The 12,278-nt window shown below is 45.7% G+C and overlaps 1 protein-coding gene across 1 annotated transcript in view; it reads right to left on the bottom strand.

The window, feature by feature from the left end:
- Positions 1-7,415: 7,415 nt before the first annotated feature.
- Positions 7,416-12,278, bottom strand: part of ngfa (nerve growth factor a (beta polypeptide)) — a 43,378-nt gene continuing 38,515 nt past the window's right edge. The window contains exon 3 of the mRNA XM_045696567.1: positions 7,416-8,670. Coding sequence (XP_045552523.1) covers positions 7,778-8,659 — 882 coding nt within the window. The 5' untranslated portion in view covers positions 8,660-8,670 and the 3' untranslated portion in view covers positions 7,416-7,777. The remainder of the gene's footprint in view (positions 8,671-12,278) is intronic.

Raw genomic sequence — 12,278 nt, 5'->3', positions numbered from 1 at the left:
CAACCACAGGCTAGGGCTGGGTTATAAAACTACATCCTGTCCCTTTGTTCTGTGGAGAAAATCACAGGAGAGAGAATCACTGGAGAGAGAATATCACTGGAGAGAGAATATCACTGGAGAGAGAATATCACTGGAGAGAGAATATCACTGGAGAGAGAATATCACTGGAGAGAGAATCACTGGAGAGAGAATATCACTGGAGAGAGAATCACTGGAGAGAGAATCACTGGAGAGAGAATCACTGGAGAGAGAATCACTGGAGAGAGAATCACAGGAGAGAATCACTGGAGAGAATCACTGGAGAGCGAATCACTGAGGACAGGGAAGAATGACCATCTACCTCCCTGTATGATTTGTCCTCTTCAAATAAACCTATTTTCCTCTCCCATGATTTGCTTTGGGGTCTGTGTTATTAAAGAATAACATCAACTGTTAACAGTCTCCTTCATTTCTCAAGAGAAGTCACGAGAGTCCCTGATAGCTGTGGCTGTAGGTAAAGAGCACCATCTAGTGCACGGGTAGGCAACTAGATTCAGCAGCGGGAAGACTTTTGTCTGAGCGGATGGTTGTGAGGACAAAACATAGTTATGATAATTTGAACCTGGCAAATTGACCACAAGTAAGTCCACGAAGACCTTGCATTTGAAAATAACTCATTGATTTCACACCTTGATTAAGTTGAGACACAATCCCAAACTTTTATTTTTTATTCATGAGAACATATTTCATTTACATTTTTAGTCCTGGTATTTTCTTTACCAAAAACAAAAGTCAAATCATTTTACTAAAAACTTTGGGGGGGGGGGGGGGGGGGGGCAAAATAAATCACTCGTGGGCCGGCTTTGGACGCCTGTTGCCGACCCCTAGTTACACGGCAACGGTCACCAGAGGGCAGTGTGGGTCGTGGTTGGAGTTTGGGGTTTTGTTTGATGTGTGGTTCATGGTCTGGTTGATTTTTGTGGTTGAAGTTGATGTTTTGGTTGATGTGAGCTCATTTTGCAAATAGTTATTATCTGAGATATTTTATATTCACCTTAACAGATGGTGACCCCAGCTAGGAGTGAAGGAGCAGCGAGGTTTCCCAGGTCTCGCCTTCCTTTCGACCTTCTTCCGAAACCAAGTAATTCGCCCGGATGTCGTAGCACATGGTCCACTTCTTGATTCTCCTCAGGTAGCTCTCCTTCCGTTTCTCCTGCTCCTTGTCCATGTTCAGTCTCACATCATGTTTACCTGGTCAAAAAGCTCCACGTCCTTCTCAGCCTGAAGGTGGTCCTGGAAGAGGTTCTGATCTGGTTGGGCAACTTCCACCACAGCAGGTGGGGTTTCAGTGATCTGTAACGGCCGTTGCAGGGAGTAGCCCAAGGCGCAGCGTGGTTTGTGCTCGTCATGAAATTTATTTGATCTGCACACTGAAACCAACAGCCAAACAGTTCTGTCAGGTACGTAATACAAAACAGAAATTAACCACTCACAAAACCCAAAGGAAAACAGGCTACCTAAGTATGGCTCCCAATCAGCGACAACGATGTACAGCTGTCCCTGATTGAGAGCCATACCAGGCCAAAACAAAGAAATACAAAAACATAGAAAAAAGGACATAGAATGCCCACCCTAGTCACACCCTGGCCTAACCAAAATAGAGAATAAAACCCTCTCTATGGCCAGGGGCGTGACATGATCTGAAAGTACCTTATACTAAAATAGCAATAGACAAACAACAACACTAAAAGTCAATCACACATTTCAAAGACTACAGTATATGAGATAATTGAAGACTACAGTATATGAGATAATTGAAGACTACAGTATATGAGATAATTGAAGACTACAGTATATGAGATAATTGAAGACTACAGTATATGAGATGATTGAAGACTACAGAATATGAGATAATTGTATATTCAAAATTACTTTATTCTTACCCGTATCTGTGTCATACAGTATGCAGATGTTCATATTTGTAAGCATACTGACACACACACACACACACACACACACACACACACACACACACACACACACACACACACACACACACACACACACACACACACACACACACACACACACACACACACTCTATAATATTGAACTCTGCTGTGGTCAAATAAAACAACTTATCAGGGCAGAATGTGAATTAGGACACTAACAGATCTTATGCCCTGGTGAAACTACTTTGATGGACTTCAACTCTGGTGCCACAGTCTTCACCCTCTCAAACCTCTGTCAGGCTAGACAGAGTAATGACCTTTAAGCACAAAGTGACACATTGAAACATTGTGTGCTCTCTGATATGACATTCATTGAAATCGCAATCATTTCAGATATACTAGAATGTGATTGATAAACAGAAGGTTATTTCACTTGCCCGGCTGTCCACCTCCTTGACAATTTCCCATCAGAAGAAGCGTAGGTTGATTTTTGGGAAATCATGTCCTTCACCTCCGAAATGTCCAGCATGCATCTCGGTCATTGAAAAATGGTTGTTCATAGCTAAATCCGTCTAGTTATCTAATAGAAGTTAACTGCTTAACGTTACCCTGAATTGTGAATTTCTCTGAATGTTACGTCTCATGTCGAGATCAGTGATTATCTTTATATCTTTACTTCGCCTGGTTGGAAAGATATACAAACAGAAAGCTACAATAACAGTTACAGTAGCTAGCTAGCTTGCTAGCTAACGTTAGCTAAATAAAACTATCTGGCTTGTGTAGCTGGCTAGCTGACTAGACAAACTGAGGTAAATAAAGTACAGTAACGTCAATCTAAAAAACAGCTTAAATTATTTATTTCCTATTTATCAAATGTTGTTGTTATATAAAAACAAATAAATGGTAAAAAAAAAAAGAGTGATCTCTTTCCAGTCTTTTCGGTCCTTTGAAGCAGCAGGTAGTCAACCTCAAAAACACAATCCTGAGGTAATAATTGAGGTGAAATAGAACAACAACTGTCCGCGTCCTCCTTCGCGACCGCTACGTGGTAACCGAGCAACCAGCATAGCAACGGACGCTTTGGTTCAATGACGTAATCCAGTCAGAATTTCTAGCAACAGCCCTAGCAACAGCCCTAGCAACATCCCTAGCAACAGGCCTAGCAACATCCCTAGCAACAGCCCTAGCAACAGCCCTAGCAACAGCCTTAGCAACAGAAGCTAGAAGTCATCGAATCCCATGGTGACGCAGAGGGGGACACTATTTGGCATGACAGGTCCGACTCATAAAAAAAAAAATATATTATTATTATTATTATTATTATTATTATTATTATTATTGTTATGTCAGTCACTATCAGTCACTCAATTAGCCATGTCAGCTAACAATGTTTAGATTGGTAGTTAGTCTATCCAGCTATCTAAACTGGTAGTAATCACGGCCGAATACCGACCTCCAGGGGCCCAACATCGATTTTGGTAGTCATTCTCACTCAGATATCATATTAACATGGCATAAGTCATTACAAAATAGAATTGCAAGAAAGTAGCTCCATCTTCTCTCTCCATCCTCTCTCCATCCTCTCTCCATCCTCTCTCCATCCTCTCCTCCCTTTCTCATCCTCTCTCCCGCGCTCCATCCTTGCTACATCCTCCCTCCTTCTCTCCATCCTTGCTACATCCTCGCTCCATCCTCTCTCCCTCCCTCCATCCTCTCTCCATCCCCGCTACATCCTCGCTCCATCCCTCCATCCTCCCTCCTTCTCTCCATCTTCTCTCCATCCTCTCCCCTTCCCTCCATACTCTCTCCATCCTCGCTCCATCCTCCCTCCATCCTCTCTCCCTCCATCTCTCCATCCTCTCTCTCTCTCTCCATCCTCTCTCCATCTTCTCTCTCCCTCGTTCCATCCTCTCTCATCCTCTCTCCATCCTCTCCTCCCTTTCTCATCCTCTCTCCCGCGCTCCATCCTTGCTACATCCTCGCTCCATCCTCTCCCCTTCCCTCCATACTCTCTCCATCCTCGCTCCAGCCTCTCTCCATCCTCCCTCCATCCTCCCTCCATCCTCTCTCCCTCCATCTCTCCATCCTCTCTCTCTCCCTCCAACTCCTCTCCATCCTCTCTCCATCCTCTCTCCATCCTCTCTCCATCCTCCCTCCATCCTCTCTCCCTCCATCTCTCCATCCTCTCTCTCTCCCTCCAACTTCTCTCCATCCTCTCTCCATCCTCTCTCCATCCTCTCTCCATCCTCTCTCCCTCCATCTCTCCATCCTCTCTCCATCCTCTCTCCATCCTCTCTCCATCCTCTCTCTCTCCCTCCATCCTCTCTCCATCCTCTCTCAATCCTCTCTCTCTCCCTCCATCCTCTCTCTCTCTCTCCATCCTCTCTCTCTCTCTCCATCCTCTCTCCATACCTCCTCATACTCTCCTCCTTCTGTCTCTCCCTTCCTCCATATCTCCATCCTCCCCCTTTACTCTCCCCCTCTCCACTCCCTCCATCACTCCTTCCATAACTCCACTCTATCCTACCCCTGCACTCACCCCCTCCTCTCCCTCCCTCTCTCATTCTATTCTCCCCCATACTCACCCCCTTCTCTCTCTTCCTCTCCTTCGGGGTCCAGATGTTAGTTGGGACCGTCCCTCCAGTGATAGCTCTAACATCACATAGGTCTCAGCAGCATCGGCTTTGTTTACACCATCACTCCAAGGTGACAGGAATACCGGCGTTCCTGGATCAGGTTGGTCCCAGACAGTGTGCGTATTCTTGTACTCTGCCTGGTCAACCAGTGAGGGCCAGCACGGCCAGGCACACACACACACACACACACACACACACACACACACACACACACACACACACACACACACACACACACACACACACACACACACACACACACACACACACACACACACACACACACATCCACAGGCACACACACACACACACACACACACACACACACACACACACACACACACACACACACACACACACACACACACACACACGTTCGTTATACTATCCTTGTGTTGTCTGTTGTCTGTAGCTTGGGAGGTGTGGAAACACTTTGTTGTTTTTATGGATTTTGTCTTGTTGCTTTTTGTCCTATGTTGCTCTGTCTGTATGCTACATCTTGCTTGTCCTATGTTGCTCTGTCTGTATGCTACATCTTGCTTGTCCTATGTTGCTCTGTCTGTATGCTACATCTTGCTTGTTCTATGTTGCTCTGTCTGTATGCTATGTCTTGCTTGTCCTATGTTGCTCTGTCTGTATGCTATGTCTTGCTTGTTCTATGTTACTCTGTCTGTATGCTACATCTCGCTTGTCCTATGTTGCTCTGTCTGTATGCTACATCTTGCTTGTCCTATGTTGCTCTGTCTGTATGCTACATCTTGCTTGTCCTATGTTGCTCTGTCTGTATGCTACATCTTGCTTGTTCTATGTTGCTCTGTCTGTATGCTACATCTTGCTTGTCCTATGTTGCTCTGTCTGTATGCTACATCTTGCTTGTCCTATGGCTCGCTGGCTCCGCTGCCTGTCCGCGATGCTAGCGCGCCATGCTGCTCGCTGTGCTCCTGCGCCATGTTGCTCTGTCTGTATGCTATGTCTTGCTTGTTCTATGTTGCTCTGTCTGTATGCTACATCTTGCTTGTTCTATGTTGCTCTGTCTGTATGCTACATCTTGCTTGTTCTATGTTGCTCTGTCTGTATGCTATGTCTTGCTTGTCCTATGTTGCTCTGTCTGTATGCTATGTCTTGCTTGTCCTATGTTGCTCTGTCTGTATGCTATGTTTTGCTTGTTCTATGTTGCTCTGTCTGTATGCTACATCTTGCTTGTCCTATGTTACTCTGCGTGTGCTCACTGTTCAATGATTGTCTATATTGTAATTGTTTTTAATAACCTGCCCAGGGACTGCGGTTGAAAATTAGCCGGCTGGTTAAAACCGGCACTTTTACTGAAACGTTGATTAATGTGCGCTGTCCCTGTAAAAAATAAAATAAACTCAAAGGGGACCAAACAATTGATTCCCATTCAAATTCTATTTTCCCTAACCGTTAAACCTGACCCTGAAATTAACCCTTAACCCTAACCCTCATTTTAACCAGTAAACCTAACGCCCTAAGCCTAAAATACCCCTTTTTCCTTGCAGGGACCGGGTGAAATGTCCCCACTTGTTTGAATTGTCCTTGTTTTACTATCCATGTGAGGACATCTGGTAACCCATAAGGATAGCATGTCTCTCTCTGCATGGTATAAAACAGAGAATCTCTGAAGACCTCCAACAGTGATGCGACAGAGAGAAAGGAATCAGAGTTTAATAAATAACAGCATCAACAACAACAACAATGGAGGCTTCAATTCATGACGTGTGTGTATATATATATACACTTATATATACACTTATATATACACTTATATATACACTTATATATACACTTATATATACACTTATATATATATACACTTATATATATACACTTATATATACACTCATATATACACTCATATATACACTTATATATACACTTATATATACACTTATATATACACTTATATATACACTTATATATATACACTTATATATACACTTATATATACACTTATATATACACTTATATATACACTTATATATATATACACTTATATATACACTTATATATACACTTATATACACTTATATATACACTTATATATACACTTATATATACACTTATATATACACTTATATATACACTTATATATACACTTATATATATATACACTTATATATACACTTATATATACACTTATATATACACTTATATATATATACACTTATATATATATACACTTATATATACACTTATATATACACTTATATACACTTATATATACACTTATATATACACTTATATATACACTTATATATACACTTATATATACACTTATATATATACACTTATATATACACTTATATATACACTTATATACACTTATATATACACTTATATATACACTTATATATACACTTATATATACACTTATATATACACTTATATATATATACACTTATATATACACTTATATATACACTTATATATACACTTATATATACACTTATATATATATACACTTATATATACACTTATATATACACTTATATACACTTATATATACACTTATATATACACTTATATATACACTTATATATACACTTATATATACACTTATATATATATATACACTTATATATACACTTATACATATATACACTTATATATACACTTATATATACACTTATATATATATATACACTTATATATATATATACACTTATATATACACTTATATATATATATATACACTTATATATATACACACTTATTTAATATATATATTCATATTTGACTGTTTAAAATATAAATATGACTTACAGTCCTCATAAGTTAGAATATAAAAACCAGGAGTTTGACTGAGGTAGGGGGTGGGGGGGGGGGGGGGGGGTGAGACCCACCAGGAGGACAATCATACTCGACCCCTAGTGATGGCCGATGATGGTGTGTGGTTCAGGGTCCATATTCCCAGGGGTTAAAGGTCAGTGATGATGGTGTGTGTACTGTGTGTGGTTCGGGGTTCAGGGTCCATATTCCCAGGGGTTAAAGGTCAGTGATGATAATGTGTGGTTCAGGGTCCGTAGTCCCAGGGGTTAAAGGTCAGTGATGATGGTGTGTGGTTCAGGGTCCATAGTCCCAGGGGTTAAAGGTCAGTGATGATAATGTGTGGTTCAGGGTCCATAGTCCCAGGGGTTAAAGGTCAGCGATGATAATGTGTGGTTCAGGGTCCATAGTCCCAGGGGTTAAAGGTCAGTGCCTCCAGGACTTGCGGCTGAGGACACACACACACGCTGCGTTGATGCGAATCAGTCTCCACGCCGTCTGCTCCTTGGACTTGGTGAGGGCGAGCACGTACGTGTGTGTGTTGGTGCAGTACGAGTTCCAGTGACGGCTGTCGATGCCGCGACACCCTGATTTGGCCCCCGCTTTGGGCCCGCCTCCCATAACTCCTCCCCCAGCCCCAGCCCCAGCCCCTAACCCCGGAGGTGTGGCCACGCGGCAGGTGGTCTCGTAGAAGAACTGTTTCTTGCGGACGTTGTCTATCTTCACCTCTGGTAGAACCTCCACCTCGTTGCCGGCGATGTCGGTGGCCTTGGTTAAGTTCCCCAACCAAACGCTGATGCTATCGCACACGGAGTATTCCCCCCTGTGCATGGGCTGCCCCCCTGCCTTCCGCCTCACCCTCACTCCCCCATCCATCACCCTCCCCACTTCCTCCTCTCCCTCCTCTTCCCTCGTCTCACCCCCCAGGCCGCGGTGAGAGGGGGGTACGTCGCTGAAGACGACGCGGGGTGAGGAGTGGTAGCGTAACTTGCTGAACAGTTTGGGGTCCACCTCCGGGATGGAGAGGGTAGAGGGGGAGCCTGTCTCAGAGTGGCCCAGGGAAGAGCTCCTGTCCTGGGGTAGAGAGGCTGGTCTGTGGGCCTGTCTGGTCCGGCTGGGTCTCTGCTGTGTCTGCTGCTCCTGCTGAGGTGACACTGAGAGGCGGTCCGCCCGCTGCTGTTCTGCTCTGCCATTGGCTACTGTGTGGTGTTCTGCGCTGTGGTTGGCTGCCACCGGGCCCAGGGCACCTCCCATGTTCAGTACAGCCTGGACGCCAATCAGCAGGAGCACTAACAGCAACGACCTCATGGGCACACGTCCTGTCAACAACAACAACAACATCAACTAACGTCCGGTCAACAACAACACACGTCCTGTCAACAACAACAACAACACATGTCCGGTCAACAACAACAACAACAACACACGTCCTGTCAACAACAACAACAACATCAACACACGTCCGGTCAACAACAACAACAACACACGTCCTGTCAACAACAACAACAACACACATCTTGTCAACAACAACATCAACACACATCTTGTCAACAACAACATCAACACACGTCCTGTCAACAACAACAACACATGTCCTGTCAACAACAACATCAACACACGTCTTGTCAACAACAACATCAACACACGTCCTGTCAACAACAACACACGTCCTGTCAACAACAACAACAACAACAACAACAACACATGTCCGGTCAACAACAACAACAACATCAACACACGTCCTGTCAACAACAACAACAACAACAACAACAACACACGTCCTGTCAACAACAACAACAACAACAACAACAACACACGTCCTGTCAACAACAACAACACCATCAACACACGTCCTGTCAACAACAACACCATCAACACACGTCCTGTCAACAACAACAACATCAACACACGTCCTGTCAACAACAACAACACATGTCCTGTCAACAACAACAACAACACACGTCTTGTCAACAACAACATCAACACATGTCTTGTCAACAACAACATCAACACACGTCCTGTCAACAACAACATCAACACATGTCTTGTCAACAACAACATCAACACACGTCCTGTCAACAACAACAACACATGTCCTGTCAACAACAACATCAACACACGCCTTGTCAACAACAACAACACACGTCCTGTCAACAACAACACACGTCCTGTCAACAACAACACAACATCAACACACGTCCTGTCAACAACAACAACAGCATCAACACACGTCCTGTCAACAACAACAACAACAGCATCAACACACGTCCCTATACCCTATAGAGATAAAGATACCCTGTTTTGGCATGGGACACATTGAGGACTTAGGGAACTGGGTGGGACTTCCTATGGGTTAAAGAAGAATCAGCCAATGAATTATACTTGTGAGCAAACATTCCATAACTGTAAATCACCAGTAACACACCAGCGTGTGTGTGTGCGTGTGTGTGTGTGTGTGTGTGTGTGTGTGTGCGTGTGTGTGTGCGTGTGTGCGTGTGTGTGTGTGTGTGTGTGTGCGTGTGTGTGTGCGTGTGTGTGTGCGTGTGTGCGTGCGTGTGTGTGTGTGCATTGGACTGAAAGAAGAAATACAGGATGTATATTTGGTCCACTCAGAATTAATACCAATTCATCACTAAGTAAAAACCCTTAAACCCTCCAACCCTTAACCCTCCAACCCTCCAACCCTCCAACCCTTAACCCTCCAACCCTCCAACCCTTAAAACCTCCAACCCCTAAACCCTCCAGCCCTCCAACCCTTAAACCCTCCAACCCCTAAACCCTCCAACCCTCCAACCCTTAACCCTCCAACCCTCCAACCCTTAACCCTCCAACCCTCCAACCCTCCAACCCTCCAACCCCTAAACCCTCCAACCCTCCAACCCTTAAACCCTCCAACCCCTAAACCCTCCAACCCTCCAAACCTAAACCCTCCAACCCTCCAACCCCTAAACCCTCCAACCCTCCAAACCTAAACCCTCCAACCCTCCAACCCCTAAACCCTCCAACCCTCCAAACCTAAACCCTCCAACCCTCCAACCCCTAAACCCTCCAACCCTCCAAACCTAAACCCTCCAACCCCTAAACCCTCCAACCCTCCAAACCTAAACCCTCCAACCCACCAACCCTTAAACCCTCCAACCCTTAAACCCTCCAACCCTAAACTCTCCAAACCTAAACCCTCCAAAGTACGTAAAAAAATAATAATAATACATGTATGAAATGTATGTATTCACTACTGTAATTCGCTCTGGATAAGAGCGTCTGCTAAATGACGTAAATGTAAAATGTAAATGCAAACCTAAACTCTCCAACCCTTAAACCCTCCAAACCTAAACCCTCCAACCGACCAACCCCTAAACCCACCAACCCTTAAACCCTCCCATTGTCCTGGGGTCAGAGTGACCCAGGCCCTGTGTTTCGAGGTGGTCCCCGATGTCCCGGCTGGGCCAAAGTGACCCAGCCAGCACTAGCAAGGTGTATGTTATAAATCCCTCCCTCTGTCCCGGGGTCAGAGTGACCCAGCCAGCCAGCACTTATCCCACGACCCCCGTGCTACCCGGGAGCCAGCCAGCAGTCCAACAGGGCTGAACAGCAGCACACAGCTACACATGCATGCCCAGACATGCCCAGACATGTCCAGACATGCCCAGCATTAGTGTGCAAGAGGGCAGCCAAGTGGACCCAATGGTGTCCAGGGGAGGGTAGGCAGCACTGCATGACGACGTGGCTACCCGAGCAGGCGTGTACTGCAGGCGTGCTGCTCAGCGGACCCAAGGCGCCGCCATGACCGTGCGTTTCACCGCGGCACAGGTCCTAGAACAGATATTCTCCAGTGTCCACCAAGAAGAAGACTACTTTGATTCCGAAGAGGAGGTGGAGGACGTGTCGGAAGATGAAGACGGGGAGGAATACAACCCCGAGTGCGAGGCCGACGACGCGTCGCAGTCGTGCTCCTCTTCGAGGGAAGAGCAAGAGGAAGACCAAGAGGGAGACCGAGAGCGAGACCAAGAGATGGTCGCCGCCCAAGCCCAAACGGCAAAATCAAATGGTCCTCTCTGTGGCCTATCGCCGCGACCGGGCCCGTGTGATCTGCCACCCTGGCCCTGTCGTGAGGCCGGGGCCCACAGCCTATGCCGTGTCGCGTGCCCGTGACATCGCGTCCACCTTCCACCTGTTTGTCACACCGGCAATTGAAAGGATAATTGTGGACATGACAAATCTGCAGGGGGTGCGAAAATACGGCAACGCCTGGCGAGCCATGGACGCCACCGACCTGCGTGCCTACATAGGGCTGCTAATCCTAGCGGGTGTCTACAGGTCCCGAGGTGAGGCCGCGGCTGGACTGTGTTCCGCGCCACCATGCCGCTCAAGGTCTTTCACAAGTACTCGAGGCTGCTACGATTCGACGACCGCCAGTCGAGACCCGCGAGAGTTGCAACGGACAAACTTGCAGCTATAAGAAAGGTCTGGGAACAGTGGGAGGAGCGGCTGCCAGCCCTCTACAACCCAGGGCCTGACGTGACAGTGGACGAGCAACTGGTCCCGTTCAGAGGTACTGTGTGTGTGTATATATATATATATATATATGTGTGTGTATAGAAAGGTAGTAGTAGTAGTATATGTGTGCACGCGTGTGCAACATAAACGCCGTTGGCCCAAATGAGCCAGTAATGACGCTTATCTATTCTCCCTCCACAAAGGACGATGTCCTTTCTGACAGTACATTCCCAGCAAGCCAGCGAAGTACGGCATCTAGTTGTGGGTGGCCTGCGACTCCAAGAAGATGCAAGTCTACACTGGTAAGGCGGCCAGCGTAGGCCCCGAGAAGAACCAGGGGATGCGCGTCGTCCTCGATCTGGCAAAGGGACTGCCGGGTGGTCACAATGTCACCTGTGACAATTTCTTCACCTCCTATGAACTCGGACGG

This window comes from Salmo salar, chromosome 15 (genome assembly GCF_965601325.2).
Source record: "Salmo salar chromosome 15, fSalSal1, whole genome shotgun sequence".
In the NCBI taxonomy this organism is placed as follows: Eukaryota; Metazoa; Chordata; class Actinopteri; order Salmoniformes; family Salmonidae; genus Salmo; species Salmo salar.
Note: the sequence above shows the minus strand (reverse complement) of the source record. Positions and strands in the feature narration are given on the sequence as shown.